Source organism: Salvelinus sp. IW2-2015, linkage group LG16 (assembly GCF_002910315.2).
Source record: "Salvelinus sp. IW2-2015 linkage group LG16, ASM291031v2, whole genome shotgun sequence".
NCBI classification, from domain to species: domain Eukaryota; kingdom Metazoa; phylum Chordata; class Actinopteri; order Salmoniformes; family Salmonidae; genus Salvelinus; species Salvelinus sp. IW2-2015.
This window is the reverse complement of record NC_036856.1, coordinates 37,204,025-37,228,908: the sequence shown is the minus strand read 5'-3', so window position 1 is coordinate 37,228,908 and position 24,884 is coordinate 37,204,025. Positions and strand designations below refer to the sequence as shown.

The following is a 24,884-nucleotide window of genomic DNA, read 5'->3' as shown; positions in this document are numbered from 1 at the left end:
GGAAAAAACAGGACCCTACCTGTAAGTACTCTTTATATAAAGCCCCAAATCCCGCCTACAAACATTCCCTAACAAGCCCTTTGATGTTATACCTCCTACCTGCTCCAAACCCAGCAGCTTCTCATGCAGCTTCCCCTCATAGTGGAGGGTGAGATCCTCCAGGGCAGCAGTCAGAGAGGATATGAGGAGGACACTGGATCCAACAGTCAATACTATCAGGTGCTGCTGTCAATGTACACACTGAAATGGGAGTCATTCAAGTCTCATACTTCTCAACTTAGAGGCAACTTTTCCGATAGATGTACAAGAAGTGAGAATAGAATAAAACAGAATAGAATGGAATAGCTAGAATAGAACAGAATATAATAGATCAAAATAGAATAGAACAGAATAGAACAGAATAAAACAGAATAGAATAGAATAGAACTCACCCAGATCCTGCAGCTCTTTGGAGTGTTTCTCCGTCACCTCGAACATGGCTTCCTGATTGGCTGACTCCGTCTTGCCTCGTTCCGTCTTCAAGATCTGACAGGAGAGATGAAGAGAGGTGAAGCGAGAGGGATGTATCTACATATGAACCTCACCGAGGTGTTCACCTTAAGCCAGCCCAGCCAGTGCCACTTTYAATTTTCATTTCCATGTATCGATCTAGCAGTGGCTCTTATCAAGGCTGGCTCTTACAWGGCAAAGTAAGTCAGTGCATACCATTATGAGAGCTAAACACTTYTGAAAGTTAAAACGTGTTAAAAGTATTACAGCGTACATACTGAACAAAAATATAAAACGTAACATGCAAGAATTTAAAAGATTTTACTGGGTTACGGTTCATATAAGGAAATCAGTCAATTGAAATAAATAAATTAGGCCCTAATCACATGACTGGGAATACAGATATGCATCTGTTGGTCACAGATACCGTAAAGGAAAGATAGTTGTCACGACTTCCGCCCGAGGTCGGTCCCTCTCCCTGTTCGGGCGGCGTTCGGCAGTCGACGTCACTAGTCTTCTAGCCATCGCCGATCCACCTTTCATTTTCCATTTGTTTTGTCTTGTTTTCCCGCACACTTGGTTTGCATTCCCTCATTACTCGTCTTGCATATAACCCTCTGTTTCCCCCCATGTCTGTGTGTGGAATTGTTATATGTAAATGTATGTGTACTCCAGGCTGGTTTGCGCTGGGTTATTGTAACCCGTGTGTGTTTAGTTTTCTGAGTGCCATGTTTTGTTCACCTCAATAAAGGGCTCCGTTTGCTACCCATTTCTGCTCTCCTGCGCCTGACTTCCCTGCAGCCAGTTACGCACTCCATTACAAAATTCCACACCCGAATTATGGAGTCAGCAGGAGCAGGTACCCATGGTAGCGGAGTCGAGGAGCGCGTTCAGGAGCACACGGCGATGCTTCACCATCTCGGCGCCGCCATGATCCATCGTCCAGACGATGGACCACTGGGAGAGACAGAGAGTCCCTCCAGCGCCCCCACCAGCACAACAGGGGTCTCCACTACTCACTCCCTCCGCACCCGGTTCCARTGGGATTCGTCTCGCACTTCCCRGGGAGTACGATGGGACGGCCGCACGCTGCCAGGGTTTCCTGCTGCAGCTGGATTTATATCTGGCGACCGTTCACCCGGATCCCTCGGGCCGTGAGAGGGTGTCCGCCCTCGTCTCGTGCCTCTTGGGGAAAGCTCTGGAGTGGGCCAACGCTGTGTGGGGAGAAGGAGATGCGRMGCTGGACCACTTCRAGGATTTCACCCACCGCTTCCGGGCCGTCTTCGACCACCCGCCTGGGGTAGAGCGGYGGGTGAAYGTCTCTTCCACCTGAGGCAGGGAACGAGGAGCGYCCAGGAGTTWGCGATGRACTTTCGGACCCTGGCYGCCGGCRCGGGATGGAACGAAAGGGCCCTGATYGACCACTATCGCTGCAGTTTGTGCGAGGACGTCCGTCGGGAGTTGGCTTGCAGGGACACCACCCTCMCCTTTGACCAGCTGGTGGAMCTGTCCATTTGGCTGGATAACCTACTGGCTACCCGCGGACGTCCAGGTTCCCAGAATGTGAAGGCAGACGCACTGTCCCGGCTGTATGACACAGAGGAGCGGCCCATGGATCCTACCTCCATACTCCCGGCCTCCTGCCTGGTGGTGCCAGTAGTATGGGAGCTGGACGCGGACATTGAGCAGACGTTATGTGCAGAGCCCGCTCCCCTCCAGTGTCCCGCTGGGCTCACACGTCACCCTCCTCTGGTCATCCAGGGATCGGTTGGACAGTGCGCTGTTTGAGTGGGAAGTACTGGTGGTCCACCTTGGCTAAGGACGTGAGGRTTTATGTTTCCTCCTGGAGGGCGTTCATGGAACGTCTGGGGGTCTCGATCAGGGTTTCACCCCAAGAGTAATGGGCAGGTGGAGAGAGTGAACCAGGATGTGGGTAGGTTCCTGCGGTCTTATTGCCAGGACCGGCCGGGGGAGTGGGCGGCGTTCGTGCCCTGGGCCGAGATGGCTCAGAACTCGCTCCGCCACTCCTCCACTAACCTCTCCCCCTTCCAGTGCGTACTGGGGTACCAGCCGGTTCTGGCGCCTTGGCATCAGAGTCAGACCGAGGCTCCTGCGGTGGACGACTGGTTCAGGCGCGCGGAGGAGATATGGGACACCGCCCATGTTCACCTCCAGCGGGCCGTGCTGCGCCAGAAAACCAGTGCACACCGTCACCGCAGTGAGGCCCCGGTGTTCGCACCGGGGGACCGGGTCTGGCTCTCAACACGAAACCTGCCTCTCCGCCTGCCCTGCCGGAAGCTGGGCCCGCGGTTTGTGGGGCCATTTAAAGTTATGAGGAGACTGAACAAGGTTAGTTACAGGTTACAGCTTCCCCCCGATTACCGTATTAACCCCTCGTTCCATGTGTCTCTCCTCAGGCCGGTGGTGGCTGGCCCGCTCCAGGAGTCTGAGGTGCGGGAGGTTCCTTCGCCCCCTCTGGACATCGAGGGGTGCCCCGGCGTACTCCGTTCGTTCCATACTGGATTTGAGGCGTCGGGCGAGGGGCCTTCAGTACCTCGTGGAGTGGGAGGGGTACGGTCCGGAGGAGAGGTGCTGGGTTCCGGTGGAGGACGTGTTGGACCCTTCGGTGCCGCGCGTCAAGGGGGGGGTACTGTCACGACTTCCGCCGAGATCGGTCCCTCTCCTTGTTCGGGCGGCGTTCGGCGGTCGACGTCACCGGTCTTCTAGCCATCGCCGATCCACCTTTCATTTTCCATTTGTTTTGTCTTGTCTTGTTTGTCTTGTTTTCACTTGTTTTGTCTTGTTTTCCCACACACCTGGTTTGCATTCCCTCATTACTCGTCTTGCATACAACCCTCTGTGTGTGGAATTGTTATATATAAATATATGTGTACTCCAGGCTGGTTTGCACCGGGTTATTGTAACCCGTGTATGTTTAGTTTTCTGAGTGCCGTGTTTTGTTCGCCTCAATAAAGGGCTCCGTTTGCTACCCATTTCTGCTCTCCTGCGCCTGACTTCCCTGCAGCCGGTTACGCACTCCTTTACAACAGTGTGGATCAGAAAACCAGTCAGTATCTGGTGTGACCACCATTTTCCTCATGAAACGCAACACATCTCCTTCGCATAGAGTTGATCAGGCTGTTGATTGATCAGGCTGTTGAATGTTGTCCCACTCCTCTCCAATGGCTGTGCGAAGTTGCTGGATATTGGCGGGAACTGGAACACGCTGTCGTACACGTCAATCCAGAGCATCCCAAACATGTTCAATGGGTGACATGTCTGGTGAGTATGCAGGCCATGGATAAACTGGGACATGTTCAGCTTCCAGGAATTGTGTACAGATCTTTGCAACATGRGGTTGGGCTTTATCATGCTGAAACATGAGGTGATGGCGGCGGATGAATGGCACGTAAACGGACCTCAGTATCTCTGTGCATTCAAATTGCCATCGATAAAATGCAATTGTGTACGTTGTCCGTAGTTAATGCCTTCCAATACCATAACCCCCACCGCCACCATGGAGCACTCTGTTCACAACGTTGATATCAGCAAACCACTCGCCCACAAGACGCCATACATGCTGTCTGCCATCTGCCYGGTACAGTTGAAACCGGGATTCATCTGTGAAGAGCACACTTTCCAGCGTTCCAGAGGCCATYGAAGGTAAGCATTTGCCYATTGAAGTTGGTTACGAGCCAGAACTGCAGTCAGGTCAAGACTTTGTTGAGGACGACGAGCATGCAGATGAGCTTCCCTAAGACGGTTTCTGACAGTTTGTGCAGAAATTATTCTGTTGTGCAAACCCACAGTTTCATCAGCTGTCCGGGTAGCTGGTCTCAGACGATCCCGCAGGTGAAGAAGCCGGATGTGAAGGTCCTGGGCTGGCATGGTTACACGTGGTTTGCGGTTGTGAGGCYGGTTGGAAGTACTGCCAAATTCTCTAAAACAGCGTTATGGTAAAGAAATTAACATTCAGTTCTCTGGCAACAGCTCTGGTGAAAATTCCTGCAGTCAGCATGCCAACTGCACACTCCCTCAAATCTTGAGACATCTGTGGCATTGTGTTGTGTGACAAAACTGCACATTTTAGAGTGGCCTTTTATTGTCCCCAGCACAAGGTGGTGGGGACACCTGTGTAATAATCATGCTGTTTAATCAGCTTCTTGATATGCCACACCTGTCAGGTGGATGGATTATCTTGGCAAAGGAGAAATGCTCTCTAACAGGGTTGTAAACAAATGCCTGCACAACATTTCAGAGAAATAAGCTTTTTGTGGTCATGGAAATTGACATGTTGTGTTTATATTTTTGTTCAGTATATATTGAGCTGTAGTAAACAGACTCAGGGCTCTATTTTAACAAACTTAATATAATGGTAAATCTAAGTGCAGGCGGTAGCGCTATAGGTTCGGGGGGGGGTCAGAAATATTTTTGCTATTTTCACTATCAAAATTATCGGCGCACTTGCTGGCGTTGGCGCGAAAGGGCTGGGGGTTGTTGAATAAACAAGTTGTGGTTGTGTCGAGGCTTGGCCCCTCACTGGCCAACCAGAACGTGCTCCATAGCGATATACTGTATGTGGTTGTTTCAAGTTGTGTAATTACTGTCTTTTATATATTGCCTTGGAATCAACTCCAATTCCAATGTTAGTSCGTTATAGTTTGTTAAATGGCTTACAGCAACGAAATAACAAAATGTAGACCTATCTTTGACATATGTTAACTATGCCGTTCACATTGTTCTAAGTAATTGCATGTCTTCAATAGCATTCACACTGATATAGAGGCCACTACTGTACACTGTATTATGGCTGAGCAGGGACACGCCAAACATTGTCAATAAACACGATTCAATTCATTATTGATAGAGCCTAAAAAGAAAACAAATAATTATAATAAAATTCTAAACAAAACAAAACAACAACTTGTTATAAAAACACTTACACACACCACAATTTCTCCCCGTGGGCATATAATATTAAAACAATGCAGACTATGGAGGGTTTTACGCACATCCAAACTTTTCACAGTAGCTGGACAAAGATTCCATATAAAGAGAAAGGGAGAATGTCCCCTCACTGTTATACTGCTCCCAAACAAGCCTATGTTTTATGAACATAATTGTAACCATCTTACAGATCACATCACATTCACACATCTCCAGAAGTTCCATTGCATGCGCGCCACAGACGTTGTAACCATAAAACCAGGAAGTTSAATCATTCTAATAAGATTGGTTGTAATAAAATTAAACAACAATAAATACATGTAAAATGCAATGATATCATAAAATCGGCAGGATCAAAAAAGACAGGCATTGCTGTTGACCCAGCCCTCGTTATAGTAGGCCTAAGGGAGTGCTTGAGTTTTGAACATATGAAACGGAAAACAAGAAATTGTTACAGGTTACAGATGACTTCTGAATASGAGGTTCACTGGTATTCACTGAGGTTCTCATCTCTCGTTTCATGATGGACATGGACACGTAGCCTACATCATGGAGGGGGTTTTACACACCTCCAAAACGGGACCTGCATGGCTAAAATAATGTGGGCATGCTGACAATGTCAGCTCACTGTTTTACCCCTCTCAATCTTTATATTTTTTTCTTTTTTCTTTCTTTAACCTTTATTTAACCAGGAAGGGCTCATTGAGATTTAAAATCTCTTTTTCAAGAGCGTCCTGGCCAAGATAGGCCATTTTAATAAAGCTTTGGTGATTAAGAGCCAAACGCTTTATCGACAGTCTTGACTACTTTGTGATTGCATTGGGCAGGACAAAAAAAACGTAATTGAGAGGAGGGGAGGCTATGCTCGGTTTTTAACCAAATTTTAAAACGAAATGTGAAAAAACATTTGTTTTTTATGTTTCCAAATACGTATACAGGCACGAAAAGCACGTTAGGCTACTCTTGTTCCATGCGTGTTATGGGCAGTGTGCATCACGGCTGGATAGGCTGCGTTTCCGCTGYCAATATTCATGCCATAACCAACTGTGTTACCACTAAAACCAGCTTTTGGTTGGTCTTAAATATCCCTACCAGCGCTGCCTGAAATKAACACTTTGGATCATGTTTTTAAGGACACTCAAATATTTATACACCTCCCATCAGAGAGCGAGCTGATATAAGACAGGAATATTCCCGAACCTGGAGAGTCCTCCGAGTTATTTGGGACAAGGTAAACATAASTAYTTCATCAGATTAATAATTTTKATAATTTACTGTATTAATCTGTTTATCTCAGAGCCAATTTACCATCTAAATGTATCTTCATTGCTCTAATTCACTCAGGTAATTATATCACATGTACTAGTACTTTCTTTACTTAACTTAATTAAGGTAGGTAACTAATTATGTTTGAAGCCTTGTCTCACCTGTCTCCTGGTCTTGAGCGACTCTATCTGCTCGACAAACTTAGCCGACATCTCTTTGATGTCCTCGTTGTAGTTCATGTCCTTCAGACGGAGCTGGTACTCATTCTCCATCTTCAGSTCCTCCACACGCGTCTTCAGCTCCAGCATAACCTGGTTCTGTTATGGAGGAAAGGAGGGATGGGGAGGGAGAGAAAGAGAGACGGTAGAGAGAGAGGGAGAGAAGAAGAGGAGAGTATCTTAAGTGAAGAGAGTGGGAGAAGAGAGAAAGGGAGGCATAAGGAGAGGAAAGAGGAAAGGACAGKGAGAATGTGAATAATCAGGTTTTAGGATGAGCAACTGCATGGCTCTTGCAAACCTACCACAGGAGGCTACTGAGGGGAGAACGGCTCATAATAATGGCCGGAAACGGTGCAAATGGAATGGCATCAAACACCTGGAAGCCATCTGTTTAATGTATTTGATACCGTTCCACTGATTCCGCTCCAGCCATTACCACAAGCCTGTTCTCGCCAATTAAGGTGCCACCAACCTCCTGTGCAAGCTACAATAAGGTAACCACCCCCACCCCATGTATCAAGTCGGTGTAACGCTAGGATCTTCATTTGATCACCCTGTTGCAGGAAAACTTAACTGCAACGCAGGACATTTTTTATTTGAGGTTTAAAAGGCTTCCGAATTTAGTAATTTCCACTTTGAAATTTCAGACTTGATTTTCCCCTRTGAAAAATGTATCAACCCCGACAAAAATGTCAATTTATTATATCCATGTAATAACTCATATTTCCTGTTAATTATTTTCCTCCTATAGCAAACTGGCTCAAATTAAGATCCTACATCTCTGTACCTTCTCCTCTAGGTCTGACTTGGTGATGAGGATCTCCTCAGCGTAGGTGATCTCCTTGTCTCTCTTCAGGCCGCGGCCCTCCTTGTCTATGATCGTCCAGATGAGCAGACAGCAGTCCTCAGACACCGTCAGCAGGTACTGGTCATCCAATGTGATCACCATCTGAACACAGAAAGGACACACACTTTACATGCCTCTGTTCAGGATACATCACTGAGGATACACTGCTTTGTGTGTGGTCCATTACACTGCAATGGCTCAAACTTTGCTGCGTTGTATTGCGTTGCAATGCATAGTATGTTCCTGTTTTGTGGAGGCATTGCACTGTCGTACTTTGGTGACAGGTGAAGAGTGGGCCTGATACTCGATCCAGTCCTTCTGGATAGACAGGGGTTACTTGATGGCCCTGATGGTCCCGATAGAGGTCCCAGTGAAGAGCGTGCGTCCGGACCGGGACATGGTGATGGGGGTGTATGCCACATCTTCAGCAGGCACCTCACGCAGGATCTCACAAAGAGAGCGAGAGAGAGGGGTGGGGGGTGGGGACAAAATTGATGTGAATATATTGGCTACTATCAAGGGATGGCAAGAAAGGATTACAGCAGAGGTAAAGTGTTGTTGTCATTCATGCATAACATTAAAGTTATTGTGCCAGCCTCATCCAGGAGTGTACATGTAATGTTTAAGCATAGCTAAATTACCCCCAGGGACTCATTTATTGAAGTGGATATTACAGATCTTAATTTGATCACTCTTWWCTTACTGAGAATTGTCCAGTGAATTTTCCAGAMAATGCAGATAAGCTTTGTGATTTACATAAATGTACTGAAAATCCAAACTAACACACAGTTATATTAACAGTATTCCACTTTTCATGTAGCCTCATGTTGACYTGCTAATAGCCTAACCACCGACCAAGCAACATTATGGACTAAACTTTCAAATCCTGTTGCTGCAGGATTATTTTGCTGMSACAATACTRGTCAAATGAAGATCCTACATCTGTGTGTCAGTGAAATWTTTGTTTATTTCACCACCATTTGGATTGCAAATAGCCTGCTGGGGAAGGGCTGGGTGGCATCCAACAAACCACTGACMTATTCAGAAAGACTGGCTAAAATGTATGATTGTTRGAGTTTCTTTCAAAGCTCCAGCATCTGACAATAACTCAAGGGGCCTTTATCGTCTCTCCTGACTGGTTTTGTAGACTGTCCAGAAAGGATGACCGTCACTAGATGAGAGACTAACAGCAGAGTGTGAATTTAATGGGCTCTCTTCTCTGCTCCGGTATTATGACAGAGATGGGAAACTCTATTTACACTGAACAAAAAATATAATGTAACATGTAAAGTGTTGGTCCCATGTTTCATGAGCTGAAATAAACATCCGAAATCAATCACAAGCATCCAAATTGTGCAAATCCATCATTGCCAAGTAAATCCATCCACCTGACAGGTGTGGCATATCAAGAAGATGATGAAACAGCATGATCATTACAGAGGTGCACCTTGTGCTGGGACAATAAAAGGCCTCTAAAATGTGCAGTTTTTTCACACAACACAATGCCACAGATGTTTCAAGTTTGAAGGAGGTTCAATTGACTGCAGGAATGTCCACCAGAGCTGTTGCCAGATAATTGAATGTTCATTTATCTACCCTAGCCTCCTCCAACATGGTGTTTACAAAATTTGGCAGTACGTCCAACCGGCCTCACAACCATAGACCACGTGTAACCACACCAGCCCAGGACCTCCACATCTGGCTTCTTCACCTGCGGGATCGTCTGAGATCCAGACAGCTGATGAAACTGTGGGTTTGCACAACCAAAGAATTTCTKCACAAACTGTCAGAAACCTTCTCAGGGAAGCTCATCTGCATGCTCCTCATGACGTCCYCCTCACCAGGGTCTTGACCTGACTACAATTTGACGTTGTAACAGACTTCAGTGGGCAAATGCTCACCTTCTATAGCCACTGGCACGCTGGAAAAGTGTGCTCTTCACGGATGAATCCCGTTTTCAACWATACCGGGCAGATGGCAAACAACGTGTACGGCGTTGTGTGWGGGCGAGCAGTTTGCTGATGTTAACGTTGTGAACAGAGTGCCCCATGGTGGTGGTGGGGTTATGGTATGGGCAGGCATAAGCTACAGACAATGAACACAATTGCATTTTATCGATGGCAATTTGAATGCACAGAGATATCGTGACGAGATTCTGAGGCCCATTGTCGTGCCATTCATCCGCCGCCATCACCTCATGTTTCAGTATGATAATGCACTGCAATGTCGCAAGGATCTGCACACAATTTCTGGAAGCTGAAAAGGTCCCAGTTCTTCCATGGCCTGCATGTACTCACCAGACATGTTTGGTTGAACATGTTTGGGATGCTCTKGATCGAMGTGTACGACAGCGTGKTCCAGTTCCCGCCAATATCCAGCAACTTCGCACAGCCATTGAGGAGAAGTGGGACAACATTCCACAGATCACTATCAACAGCCTGATCAATCAACAGCCTGATCAACTCTATGCGAAGGAGATGTGTCGAACTGCATGAGGCAAATGGTGGTCACACCAGATACTGACTGGTTTTCTGATCCACGCACCTACCTTATTTTTTAAAGGTATCTGTGACCAACAGATGCATCATCTGTATTCCCAGTCATGTGAAATCCATAGATTAGGGCCCAATGAATTTATTGTAATTGACTGATTTCCTTACATGACCTGCAACTCAGTAAAATCTTTGAAATTGTTGYATGTTGCATTCTTATTTTTGTACTTTCCCTTTCAGAACTTCATATAACACAGCTGGAAACTGACACCAGCAAAAAATATGAAATTAAGRTTTTTGAAATAAAATATTCCCTCAAAACCATCAACACCACTTTCAAGGAAAACATAYGCCTAGTGAGAATAAGGAAAACTGGCTAATTAGATCTAACTGCTCCCCTCAATTATTAAAACTATATTATCGCTATCAGGAAGAAAGTCCTCRTAGAAGTTTATACCAACATTTAACTGACTATATTTAAAAACTAATACACAGTTGTCAGAGCATGTAACATTTCAAACAAATGTTCATCTTTTTCTTCTTTTTTTACATCAGCAATTGACCAAAAAGACCAAGCAGAAACAGAAGCACATTGGCCAGAAACAACGTTCTAAAAGGAAGAAACATTTCATATGCTACTGTTTTCAGGTCTCACTTGACAGTCCTGGATCTCTTTCAGGGTACAGTCGGTCCCCACGGCGAAGATAGTCTTGGCGTCGCGGGAGACGGTGACACCGGTGTAGCTGCAGGACTTGAGGACGCTCTCCGACTCCCGCTTGCTGGTCAGGGTGTTCCACTCGTACACAGCCCCCTCCATCCCGCACGACACCAGCCTGYTGTCGTCACCACTCCAGACTATGGAGTGCACCTGAAGATGGAGACACATAAAGTAGGACTCTAACATACCACCCCCGCAGTCACCTCTGTTATCTCTGCCACCTTGAGTTTTTCGAGATAGGTAAATTAACAACAGAATTAACAAGGAAAAACTCAAAGCTATAACTATGGCCAAGGTTTTTCATGGCCAGCTCACATGGCCTAGAACTGTTGGCCTGAGGCGAGGCTTACTGGAAGTGTTGGCAGTCAGTATGAATAGCCTGACTCTGATGATAAATCATGCAGTAAACCATCAGCGCCCCTCACCTTCCCMTTGTGTCCCTTGAGGTTGAGGACGTTCTCGAAGGTGGTGCTGGAGTAGATATGAATGACATTTCCATTCACTGCAGMAAACAGKTGTCCTCCGTGACTGAAGGCACACTGAAAGGCAAAGCATACAGTRCACTGTGAGAGCAGGAATAGCTAGAAATGAATGTTTGAGTGCCAGTGATGTTCAGCTATCTACAATGAGCTACTGTTGGCATTGAGAATTCTTAATTCTGACCTCTCTACAGCCTCGGACGTTGAACTCCTTGAAGGTCCTGACGTCGTCTATGAGCAGGTTCATGAGCCTCAGCTTGTCAGAGAATCCCACCAGGACAAACAGGCCAGAGGGGTGCAGGGCAATGCTGAATGCCTCCTCCTGGAACTCCTTATACAGCTCCAGGGTGCTGATGGGAAGGGAGAGAGAGATTGACCTGATAGAAGGCTAAGGGGGAAGGAGAGGGAGACGGACCTGATAAAAGGCTAAAGGGGAAGGGAGAGGAGGCGACCTGATAAAAGGCTGAAGGGGAAGGGAGAGGAGAGGGAGACAGACCTGATAAAAGGCTAAGGGGGAAGGAGGGGAGACGAACCTGATAAAAGGCTAAAGGGGGAAGGGAGAGGGAGACGGACCTGATAAAAGGCTAAAGGGAAGGGAGAGGGAGACGGACCTGATAAAAGGCTAAAGGGGAAGGGAGAGGAGACGAACCTGATAGAAGCTGAAGGGGAAGGGAGAGGGAGACGGACCTGATAAAAGGCTAAAGGGGAAGGGAGAAGACGGACCTGATTGAAGGCTAAGGGGAAGGGGAGGGAGACGGACCTGATAAAAGGCTAAAGGGGAAGGGAGAGGGAGATGGACCTGAATAAGGGCTGAGAGTCTAAAAAAACACTAGAAGCCAGGTCATGAAAGAAACGTCCTCAGATATAACTACCATTGAGAATAGAAAACAAGCTGAGACCTGAGACGATCCCACAGATTTGACATCAAGTCCAGATTTTCTTGAAGGGATAGTGAGGCCAGTGAGACTAACTCTTACTTGGTCTCGAAGTTTCAGATGCGTACGAACTGGTCCAGGGAACAGGTAGCGATGAAGGGCTTACAGATACATATGGACAGACTAGTGATAGACAAGGAGTGGAAGGAATAGGACAGGAACTCAAACTGAGCCTGCTCCACCTTGCTYATCTCAGCAGAGGACAGGGTGATAATGTAGAGCTGACCCTGGTCTGTACTGGTCACTACAGTCTCCTCTGACGGACTGATGACCAGAGAGACAATCTGCTGCTGCTCTGCCTAGCTGGGCTCGTGGCTACACTGGTCTGGGGGGGATCTGGATGGGACAGTTTATTTCCAAAATGTTATGTCCATCAATTTTTCCCATTTGTGTTTCTTCATCAGAAATGCTTGCTTATGGGTAACTTAATGTGTGTGTGTGTAAAGTATTACTGTTCTCAGAATTTTAATTCCAAGATTTTAGATGTGTATGATTTTTTTAAATTTTTGCTAAACACTATGTATCCACTGTTTAGCTGGAATGGAATGTTCGTATCCTGTATATTTAACTGTGATATGTGCTTGTCTCACCTAGCTATCTTAAGATGAATGCACTTACTGTAAGTCGCTCTGGAAAAGAGCATCTGCTAAATGACTAAAATGCCAAATATAATATAAATGTATTAATTAAAAATGTAGTTATTTGTTACATTTGACTGTGTAAAACCTAGCAGTACTACTTATTTCTCTGAGAGTGAGACGAATATGTAGCATTTAGCAAAAAACATGATTATTTGTCTCTCTGAAGTGAAACCATACACCATTATAGATTTAAACAAATACATGTCTGTCATTGAGCAACCCCATGCCATGATTAGATAGTGAAAAAACACACCAATCTCTTTCATAATTTCATAAAACTCTTAAAATAAAACACACACACACACACACAAATAATGAGCTTAGTTCTATACAACATATTGCTGGAAAGAGTGATGGAAACGAAGCAAGGTGAAAGCTTTCTTACCCTTATCTCCCTGGTCTTCCTGTAGTTGTCCTTATCGTCGGTTCTCTCAAACAGACACACAAAACAGACACACAGTCCCAGGACCGGCCGAGCAGGCAAAGCCTTTGGAGTACGCTGTGATGACTGTAACCCGAGGCAACTGAGGAAGGGACTATTCATMATTTCCCTTTGCACTGTAAAAAGTATTTTTTTTTAAATTGAAAACTGTACAACATGGTCATTCTTACAATGTGTTGGTGACATCTGTTTGGAGTTCTTTCAGCCCCAGGTTGTCTTTTTCTCCCTGTGCCCACCTCTCTGGGTCCTGTGACATGGTGGTCTTGGTGGACACACACATATCCCATCGCAGGTCTCCAGACTCAAACACCATCAGCCTCCMTGCCTCTGTCCCGGCTATCACCCTGTCCTCAGACACCCAGGCATGGGACAACAAGTTATGGGTCTCCAGCTTCTGGAAGGTGGACTRCTTCAGAGCCCCCTCTGCATTGCGGAACAGCTTGAAGACCCCATTCCCACTCACACAGATCTGGGTGTTGTCCTATGGGTTCAAACTGACCTGGAAACATATAGTGTGAGACAGTGCCATTGAAATATAGCTTGTGTAAGTAAATTAGTATGTGTCCGATYAGCTACAGAGTTGATACTACAACAGAGCAAGGACCCGTAAGGTTATTTAATGCCTTTTAAATGGAAAAATAACACTGCTATTTTGAATGAACATGCTGATCATTCCACACCACCATTTCATTGCMAAGGACGCTTCCCTGGCCCCACTAACAAGCAGTGGTGGGAAAAGTACCCAATTGTCATACTTGAGTAAAAGTAAAGATACCTTAATAGAAAATGAAAAAGTGAAAATCACCCAGTAAATACTACTTGAGTAAAAATCTAAAAATATTTGGTTTTAAATATAATTAAGTATCAAAAGTAAAAGTAAAAGTATAAATTATTCAAATTCCTTATATTAAGCAAACCAGACAGCACCATTTTCTTTTCTTTTAATTTACAGATAGCCAGGGCACATTCCAACACTCAGACATAATTTACAAATGAAGCATGTGTGTTTAGTGAGTCGCCAGATCAGAAGCCAGTATAAACAAGGATGTTCTCTTGATAAGTGTGTGAATTTTATATTTTTCCTGTCCTGCTAAGCATTCAAAGTACATTTAGGTGTCAGGGAAAATGTATGGAGTAAAAGGTACATTATTTTCTTCAGGAATGTACTGAAGTAAAAAATAAAAATTGTCAAAAATATAAATAGTAAAGTAAAGTACAGATACCCCAAAAAACGACTTCAGTAGTACTTTAAAGTATGTTTACTGAAGTACTTTACACCACTGCTAACAAGAGAGCAGTCCGACCTCACCTGGTTGACTGGGTTAGCGGCCACAGTGGTCTTCACCATGGCCATGATCTTCTGCTTCTCCCACATCCAATAGAAGAGGGTGTAGTCTGGCGCCGCTGACTGGCCGATGAAGTACTTGGAGTCAGTGGAGAACGCCATGGAGACAAACTCATGGACAGGGATGTCCCCTCCACTCAGCACCTTCCTCTTCCGGCTCTGCTCGTGCTGCAGGTCATACACGGTGATGGTGGCCCTCTCGCCACGCTCCGACACTGCCGGGTAGCGGCGGTTTGAGCTGATGGCCAGGGCGTACATCCMCTGACTCCTCTCCAAACCTGAGAAGCAAAATCAAGGATGAATCACAAAGAAAACATAACTGGAAGTTGGATAAATTGAACAGGTTGTTAACAGCTAATTCTGTTTTGAATACCAGGTTTATGTTTGTCGATGAAAAGATTTCAGAGAGTGCTGTACTGTCAGAAACACTAARCATCTATAAAACACCCTGACCCTAGACATATTGTTGTAATCCTGAGAAGTGAGCGTRGCAAATACCTGGGATGAACCTCTGCCATTTCTGATCGATGTTGTAACGAACACAGTTGTTCCCAGATGGGAAGATGACAGTCTGCTCATCAAAGTAGCACAGGTTATTTGCCACGCCGGTCCGCAGACCAAAGCTGTAGTGACACTGGGCCACCACTGCAGACATCACACAGYCCTGTCACGTCAAAACTGCAGACTAAAATCTGCCAGTAAAAGGGAAAGAAGAAAAATAATTTAGAAGGATTTGTATCTTTATGTGGTAGGCAAAAGTCGGAAGGATACTAATTCAATTCTGTATGGCCATATTAATCATTTTCACCTTAATCTGAAATTGCCTCCTATCCCTTGAAGCTTACATCTACAACTCCTGATCTTCAATACTTTTTATAGAGTTATCTGGAACCGTAAAGGTCAACTTGGAAAATAAATTATCGTCTTATTTTACTAGGCAGCTACTTACCTGTATTGAAAATACAAATGAATAAATAATTGTGTTTATTCTGCAAAACTCCTTATTAATTACTTAATTTGAATACAGTGAGACGTCCAGAGATTGACATGCTATTTTTGCCGAAGTGTGGAAAATAATATGAATAKAATGTTATCGTTAAATTCTATCACTATGGAGAAGCTTTCATACAATGTATAATTACATAATAAGTAACGAATATAACTAATTAAAGCATACACCTATATCATTATAAATCGAATATATGTCGGAAATTCACACGAAGAAGGTTTATTGTCCTCTGGTCCTTTTTTCACGAGTTATACAYGAGAGCTGTAAAAACTGCAAAATAAAACTTCGGATAGGAACCTTTGATTACTTCGGGGCGGGTGTTTCACCGGAAGACATTTTCGGTGTACCCTTTACAGACGCCAATTCCTTCTCACGTGAACCGCTCCATGTGAGCACGGATTTTATGGTATTTGGTMCACAAAATCACTGTTTGTATCCAATCATTCTCGTTAACAATACCATGGATATTATTGAAGATGACGAGCAGTTAGGTGAGACGTCTGAGGAGGACAGCGAATTATCTGACGGAGAGGTAACCGGGTATTTTATAGCGTGCTAGCTAACATTAGCCAGGTTAGCTAGCTAGTTAACTAACAATGTATCCGTTAACGTTGTGTAGGTGCTTTACAAGGCGTAACTGTGCTGTGTTTTTCGTTTTCATTAGCTTCAAGATGCATTCGCAAAGGGAYTGTTAAAGCCTGGGTTGAACTTTACAACACAAGAACCAAAGAAGATTGTCAACAATGTGGTGAGTGTTGACATGYGCACGTGTCTGCGACCAGAAAGCCACCCTTGTCTATCTCTCATTCATGCTTTATTCGACTCATAAGTCACACATGATTGGCTGTTCTAATATGATCCATATTTGATTCGTGGTTGTGGACAGGCGGGTTTGAAACAATGCCTCGCTGACTTTCGTAAGAACACACTACCCTGGATAGAGAGGCTGGACATGGTCAATCTCCCCGCTGATGACGTCGTTGCCAAGTCCGAGGGCAGACTCGACAACAAGGCCAGCGAAGACATCAACCCAGATGACGACTTCCAGAGAGAGATGTTCTTGTGAGTGTCTAATGTCCATACAGGCTCATATCAGTGGACAGATAATTTGTTGTCATGGTGCTGTCCTAGTCATAGCAATTGTAAAACATATCCTCTCTTTCATTGGTCTCTTCCAGTTACCGTCAAGCCCAAGAAGCTGTTCTGGAAGCGATGCCCCGGCTACTGAAGCTGAAGATAGCCACCAAGAGACCCGAGGACTACTTTGCAGAGATGGCCAAGTCAGACCAGCAAATGCAGAAGGTAGGATGTCCTGATCTGSCCTTACTCCCAGAGAGATCTTGCCATCTGTCTTTATATGTATGTGGAATAGTACTGTTGAATTCAACAAACTGTTGAATAGTAATGTTGTTCAGCTATTCCTTTAGCCAGTAATTCAAATCACATTTTATTAGTCACTTTTATTTGCTGAGTATAACAACCTTACACTGAAAGTTTTTTGTATGTATATATATGTGTGTGTGTGTGTAAACGTTTATTTAACTAGGCAAGTCAGACGGCCTAGGAACTGCCTTGTTCAAGGGCAGAATGACAGATTTTTACCTTGTCAGCTCGGGGATTCGATCTTCAAACCTTTCGGTTGCTGCCCCGGGTAGCCATCGTAAGTAAGAAGCTACCTGCTTACTTACAATGCAGTTCAAGAAATAGAGTTAAGAAAACATTTACTYAATAAACTGAAGTAAAMMATTWAAACTAACACAATAAATTAACAATAACGAGGCTATATACAGGTACAAATTACCTCGACTAACATGTAGGTAAAGTGACCATAGATAATAAACAGCGAGTGTTAAAACAAAGGGAGTGGTCAATGTTTTTGCAGGCTTTTGGTAGATACATGCATGAAGACTAATAAACATTGATTTGCAAAAGGTATCGTGATGAAAATAAATATCCTCTGTAAATCACATTGGCTATGTGTTGGAGGTTGGTTCAGACCGATTATGCAATTAGAAGACAACCTGTCTTGCACTTGTGCTTTCTAAGGAACTTGCAACATTGTATCATGGTAGTGGTGTTGTAATACTGGTGGATTCTCGGAACAGATGGATTTTAAGGTTGTTGCTAGATGGAGTACAGCTGCAGTATTTTAGCTAAGCATAACCCTTTCCCTAACCTTGACCTAATTCTCCTAACCTACTACGTAAAGTCACTACTATTCCCATAGTTGTACTTTGTAGCCACAACCGTAGAAGCAATCAGTCCCGAGAAACCATCAGTATCACCACAATGTTGACGGACACAACTGTAWGCACACGGGAGAAGTGTTTTGGTATTTTATGACGTTTTGCTAGATTACTCTTCATAAAAGAGAACTTTTTCATACCTAGTCCACCAAGGAGGAGTATTCCACTGATCTAATGCCTGGTCGAGTAGTTGGCTTAAAAATGCTAAAAACTGTGMCGCTTGCTTGATAGCTAACTAGCTACTTTACCAAGGATGGAGGCACAGACAAGTGGAAAAATAAATTGACTCCGCAGCAGCAGAGGATATTGGCAAGCTAAATGGATGGAGGGGGACATGCTTTGTGCAAGGAGCCAACATGCACTTGGTAGGCTATCATTTCTTGTATTATAATTGCATTAATTTCCGTGACGGTCACAATGAATCGGCAGTGGGCACTCCTAACAAAGCATTAAGAATTTAACATAGTCCAAATTGTGTATGCATACGCACAGCGGTGTTCTAGAATATTGGACTGTTGGCTTTCATACTTTTCTAATTCTCAGAGCAGTTCAAGAAATTTGTGTCACTGTCAATGCATTCTAATGAATAAAGGATGCGTACCGGAGACGTATTTGGTGGGAATTGTAGGGATGTGCACATTCGGGCTGTTCGTCCCTCGCGGCTGTTTGTCTCAGAGCAGTGTAGCTAAGTATGTCACAATGGGGCGGCGGACTATCGACKCCTAGTGTCTGTGGACCATGAATTACGCTTTACCCTACACGTGGCTGGCATCCAACTGAGATTCTATTTGATATGCACATTTGTCCAGCAATTTCAAATCTGGTTGACTGTCACGGAAACACTRGTGTGGTCATCAATAATGCGATCCTTTATCTTTTCCTACAGATCAGGAAGAAACTCATCAYGAAGCAGATCATGATGGAGAAGTCGGAAAAGGCCAAGAAACTAAGAGAACAAAGAAAGTATGGCAAGAAGGTCAGTCTCCATTCATCTTACACGACAGCAGTGGGGGTCTCACTGGAATTTGACTCTAATATTATGTCCTCTTGGTGAATGTGATCTTATGAAATTTGTTGTTGTAGGTACAAGTAGAGGTTATTCAGAAGAGACAGAAGGAGAAGAAGGCCATGATGTCTGCAGTGAAGAGGTATCAAAAAGGTGGGTCCTCAGTTCCACATGTTTTGTTTACCACCCAAGTCACCCATCTTGTTTGCACTATTTTGGTTGGTAAGTTGATTTGGGTGACATCTGCTAAATGTGATTCATAACGGTGAACACCCTCCTCTCGTAGGCATGACTGACAAACTGGACTTCCTGGAAGGAGATCAGAAGACTGCTAAAGGAGGCGCTCCAGCTAAAGGAGGTGCAGGGAAAGGGGCCGGTGGCCAAACACCTGATAAAAAGGCCATGAACAAGAAAGGGTAAGATGCCGCACAGACGTGGGAATGTTGTTCACGATGCTTATTCAACTACCTACCTATATTCATTGTATTYAGTGCTTTTATACCAAATCTATATGTACTTGGACTAAAACTGAAGTCTCTGACTTGACAGGCCCAATGCTAAGAGGAAGTATAAAGACCAGAGGTTTGGCTTTGGCGGGAAGAAAAGTGGAACCAAGTGGAACACCAAGGACAGCCACAACGATGTGTCAGGGTTCCGAGCCAAGGTGGCTCATGGGAAAGGAGGAAAGGGGGGGAAAGGAGGCAAAGCAGGACCAGGCGGAAGGGGCCCCGCCAAAGGAGGGACTGTAAGTCAGACAGACAACCATGATTGGGTCATACAACATAACATTTTTTGAATTAAAATGTTGTGTTTATAGTGTTGGTACATTTTGTTTGTTATTGAAAAARGTTAGTTATTTTGTCATTTTGATCCTTGTTTTTTCTCTTCTATTTCTTCAGAAACGACTGGGCAAGAATGCACACAAGAAGATGAAGGGTCGCTCCTAAAGAGGTGTGTGTTGTCTTTGGTCTTTGCACACTGCATCCCAACTTCTGGAAGGAAGTAATATTAGAGAGAAGTCCTCTCTTTCTCTTCTTGATCACACACACCACCCTTCATGGAGCCCTTGGGGCAGTGGACTGATGTGGAGGCCCTTTGTGTGATGATTTCCCAAGATGTCCTTCCTAGAGTATCACCAAGGCTACACCATGTCCTTCCAAGAGTATCACCAAGGCTACACCATGTCCTTCCTAGAGTATCACCAAGGCTACAACATGTCCTTTCTAGAGTATCACCAAGGCTACAACATGTCCTTCCTAGAGTATCACCAAGGCTACAACATGTCCTTCCTAGAGTATCACCAAGGCTACACCATGTCCTTCCTAGAGTATCACCAAGGCTACACCATGTCCTTCCTAGAGTATCACCAAGGCTACAACATGTGGACATGGCTGCATGCAAGCTTTAGAATGTCTCCATATGAAAACCGGACAGAGCGGTACCAAACATGCCAAATTCAATGTTTTTTTTTTAATGGTTTAAACCCCTAACATGAATATGGACATCAACGTACAATGACATTTTTATTATCGTCAGTAAAATAAATCCATGTATCTTTTAAAGGAGATCTTTATACATTGTTGTAAGGCGTCTACGTTTGTTGAACGATTTGCTGAAAGTGAAAACAATGATGARGCCACTTCCACAAATGTATGTCATCTAGTTTGAGTAAATACTTSATAGATTTTTGTAAAATGCACACTTTGCAAGTCTGCTTATTGACCCTCTGATTCACTACCTTTAGTGATGTGACATTTCTAATATTGAACAGCTGTCATGTTTGGCCTTTTCCATGTATCAATATTATTAATGTGTAGTGGGCCAATGTGTTACTTTCTATAGATCTGGGTAAATGTTTCTTCTGCAAACAGGTTCTCTTCATTTGTTGCCGGTATGACAATAGTTGGCACATTTTAGGCAAGAATAACCCCTTCTCTAGCCTGAGTGCCAGTCTGTTTGTGCTATTATACCAGCTAATTTCATGCTGAGTTTTGCTTGACAATGACTGATGGAGATGGCAAGAGCACAAACAGATCTGGGACCAGGMTACACCTGCATCTGTTTAACTTGAATAATTGATTAGTATGCTGCTTCATGTTTCTCTCTTGTTTGTTATAAACTGGGTGTTTCGAGCCTTGGTTCTGATTGACTGAAAGCCGTGGTATACGGTCTGATATACCACGGGTGTGACTATTTATTTTCACTCTTCTAATTATGTTGGTAACCAATAGCAAACTTCTTGGTCAATGAGCGGGGGCGGCTGTTTTCACTTGGGGAAAATCGTGCCCAAATGAAACGGCCTCGTACTCTGTTCTAGATCATACAATATCCATTATTATTACTATTGGATAGAAAACACTCAAGTTTCTAAAACTGTTTGAATTATATCTGTGAGTAAAACAGAACTCATTTGGCAGCAAACTTCCATATAGAAGTGAAAAATCTGAACCGAGCTCTGTTTCAGGGCCTGCCTATTCAACTGGCTTTTATTTATCGATATGCATGCACTTCATACGCCTTCCACTAGATGTCAACAGCTGTGAAGGTGGAATGGGGTGTCCTAGCTTGGTCGAGCCGAACAAGAGCTTTTGAGTGACAGGTCCGGTATTTTCTTTGTCTTCGACGGTTCGCGAGGGACCTCGCAATCTTCTGAAAAGCGTTCGTATACACGGCGAATATCTCCGGCTCTGATTTTATTTGATACATATGATAATAACATCATAAAGTAGGTTTTTTCAACCGAATTTTATCAGTTTATTCAACGTTTATTGGGACTTTGGATTTTTCTGTTCTTTGCGCAAGAGAGGATGGGAATGTTAGCACCTTGGCTAGATTGTGGCGAGAATTCGACAGAAAAAATGGACTTTCTAAAACCAAACAACGATTTATTCTGGAAATAGGACTCCTTGTACAACATTCTGATGGAAGCTCAGCAAAAATAAAGAACATTTATGATGTTATTTCGTATTTTTGTTTAATATGTTGTCTATTCTCCGCGTGTTGGTGGCGTGTCTCACAATAACCCAAGCTGTATGTTGTGTAAAAGTTATTTTTTAAATCTAACACGGCGGTTGCATTAAGAACAGTGTAGCTTTCATGGCCATAAACTTTACATACAAGCAAGTATTTTTATGATGAGTTCTTTGGTCAGATTGGGTGAGTGTCCAAAATATCTCCGGACATTCTGGGAAATGTTTCTACGTATTCACAATGTATAACCACGATTTGCAGCTCTAAATATGCACATTTTTCGAACAAAACATAAATGTATTGTATAACATGATGTTATAAGACTGTCATCTGATGAAGTTGTCCAAATGTAGTGATTCATTTATATCTATTGCTGTTTTTGCAAAGCTACCTTTGCGGTGAATAAATGCGTTTGTGTTTGGCTATTGTGGTAAGCTAATATATTCTATATTGTCTTTTCGCTGTAAAACACTTAAAAATCGAAATATTGGCTGGATCACAGATGTTTATCTTTCATTTGCTGTACACATGTATTTTCTTAAATGTTTTATGAGATTTTTATGTTTCACGTTGCTTCCTGTAATTATTCTGGTGCTGTTGGTGCTATTTTTGATGGTGGCTGCAATGTAAAACTATGATTTATACCTCAAATATGCACATTTTAGAACAAAACATAAATGTATTGTTAATAGCACGTTATACAGACTTCGCATTCTGATGAAGTGTTTCCTTGGGTTGTGTACTATTTTTATCCTCTAATTTTGGTGTCGGGTTTGTGGAAAGGAGCCTTATGGCGGGGAGGAAATCATAGGTGAAGGAGTATTGGTTTGTGTTTTGGCATTATGTGGTTAGCTAAATACTAAGATGACGATATTGGTGTTTTTCGCTGTAAAGAACCTTTTAAACAAAATTGGAAATGATGGCTGGATTCACAAGATGTTTATCTTTCATTTGCTGTATTGGACTTGTGATTTCATGAAAATTATATTATATGATATCCCTGTCCCGTTAGGCTAGGCTAGTCAGCTTTTTTGATGAGGAGGATCCCGGATCCGGGAGGGTGATGAAGTAGAGGTTATTAAGGCACCTTGGGGGTTTGTGGTACATGGTCAATATACCATGGCTACAGGTTGTGCACAAGAACAGCCCTTAGCTGTGGTATATTGGCCATATACGTGGTATATTGGTATATATACCAATATATGTGGTATATTGTGGTATATTGGCCATATACCACACCCCCTTGGGCCTTATTGCTTAATTACATTAGGTCTGCCTGCAACCAGTTACATTGTGTTTCCTTTGGACAGTAAAGTAATATTCTTCATAGCTGTGTTTCCATAAACATTTTATCCAGTAAAGAGACCAATGAACCAGGTTATCATAATTCAGTCTGGTAGGCTGTAGATCTAACCCAGGTTCTGTGTCTGTTCTTTCAGACGCCATGCTGCATCCATGTACTTGGTGATCTCGGAGTTCTGCCGTGACCAGTTCAGTCTTCTATCGCTGCGATCTGAAACAATCTCAGGGCAGAAAAGCTAATTTAGAGGGCTGTAACAGTGCCACAACAGGCTTAGGACACTCAGACAGGGGACATGACAACTTGTTACAACAAATACCTGGGAGTAAAGGGGACAACTTGTCAAACCATTTTGAAAAGTAGCTATTTTCCTGATCATCACTCACAAAGAGGGGTTTCTTACCAGAGGTCTGGATATCCAGCCTATCTCCTGGCTCTCAGTTTGGGGGTGAGTGTATTTCTTGGTTGGCTCCAAACAAGCCCTGTGGAGGGCCCTTAGGAAAGCAGCTGGGGGATAAAACAATCTTAGACAGGGATTCCCAAACTGTCCTGGGTGCACGTTTTGGTTTTTGCCCCCGCACTACACAGCTATTTCAAATAATSGAGTTGGTTATTTTAATCAGCTGTCCTTGGGTAAAGATCAAAACGTGAACACTGAGGGCCCCAGGACAGTTTGGGAAACCCTGATCTAACAGACTGGCCAACATCTCATAACATTGAAGAGCTATTAGGCATACTTACGGTCCTCCTGCACTTTGTCGTGTGTCTTGTTGCCAGCCATAGGTTTGTCAGTCAAAATGTGAACTGAGAAGTGAAAGATGAGAAAAAGTGGTTGTTCATCATGAAATTCCTCCTCGTTCACATAATTCATCATGAAATTCCTCCTCGTTCACATTAGTCCACACATCTTTCTACAGAGGTGGAATGTGCTTACATCTTTTGTACGGGTTGATGCTAAATAGCGTGTACACTTTTTGGCTCTTATTCTCTTTCTTTATGGTCTCGATGTGAATTGCGTTCTGATTAACAATATCCGCAGGATCCTTTTCTTTTGACTGCTTAGTCGATGCCATCCTGGTTTGTATAAATTCGGATACAATACAGAAAAAAGACGAGAGACGATACGTAGTGTGCAGCTTTATAGCAAACCAGCCCACGACACGAAATACAAAGTGTATCATTCGCAAAAATTATTTTGTTCTCTCGTTGCCTAGCAACCATAARCAGAAGCCCAGATAGAATGTACGGGTACTTAGTGGCCACACGAGGGCGCACAGTACTCATTTTATATCAGTCACAGCCATGGATGAAATTAAATTGCCTTTATATCTGTGCAGAGCTACAGGGGCTGTAGTACTGTGCTCTTGCCCTGATAGCGGAGAGAGTACATTATTTCTGTCTTGTGGTGTAATGCTATTTTTTTAGGTGCAGGACCGCATTTCTCAATAAAATGTTGACAGATGTAAACTATTTACTATTATTATAGAATATGCATAAAATGCATCCTCCAATTGCAACGTCTGTCTAAGCCCAC

At 43.7% G+C, this 24,884-nt stretch overlaps 2 protein-coding genes and 1 pseudogene across 3 annotated transcripts; 1 reads left to right on the top strand and 2 right to left on the bottom strand.

The window, feature by feature from the left end:
* Window positions 1–15,509, bottom strand: part of LOC111975491 (cilia- and flagella-associated protein 57-like) — a 20,690-nt pseudogene extending 5,181 nt beyond the window's left edge.
* A 647-nt stretch (window positions 15,510–16,156) lies between these two features.
* LOC111975819 (probable rRNA-processing protein EBP2) lies at window positions 16,157–20,413 on the top strand. Its single transcript, XM_024004430.2, has 9 exons — window positions 16,157–16,360; window positions 16,493–16,576; window positions 16,715–16,890; window positions 17,007–17,130; window positions 18,961–19,050; window positions 19,158–19,233; window positions 19,367–19,496; window positions 19,630–19,825; window positions 19,980–20,413. Exons 1-9 carry the CDS (start codon window positions 16,232–16,234, stop codon window positions 20,025–20,027), a joined length of 1,053 nt encoding a protein of 350 aa, XP_023860198.1. The 5' UTR covers window positions 16,157–16,231; the 3' UTR covers window positions 20,028–20,413.
* A 2,968-nt stretch (window positions 20,414–23,381) lies between these two features.
* On the bottom strand, window positions 23,382–24,535 carry LOC111976057 (cilia- and flagella-associated protein 144-like). Of its 2 annotated transcripts, none has more exons than XM_024004778.2 (4): window positions 24,285–24,535; window positions 24,092–24,154; window positions 23,754–23,857; window positions 23,382–23,573 (listed from the first exon to the last, which is right to left on the bottom strand). In XM_024004778.2, the coding sequence occupies exons 1-4, from the start codon at window positions 24,529–24,531 to the stop codon at window positions 23,460–23,462; spliced, it is 528 nt and encodes a 175-aa protein (XP_023860546.1). In that variant the 5' UTR covers window positions 24,532–24,535; the 3' UTR covers window positions 23,382–23,459. The 2 variants fall into 2 exon arrangements, with proteins under 2 accessions (XP_023860546.1, XP_023860547.1); XM_024004779.2 differs by having other exon boundaries at window positions 23,382–23,563.
* Between the last annotated feature and the right edge of the window lie 349 nt (window positions 24,536–24,884).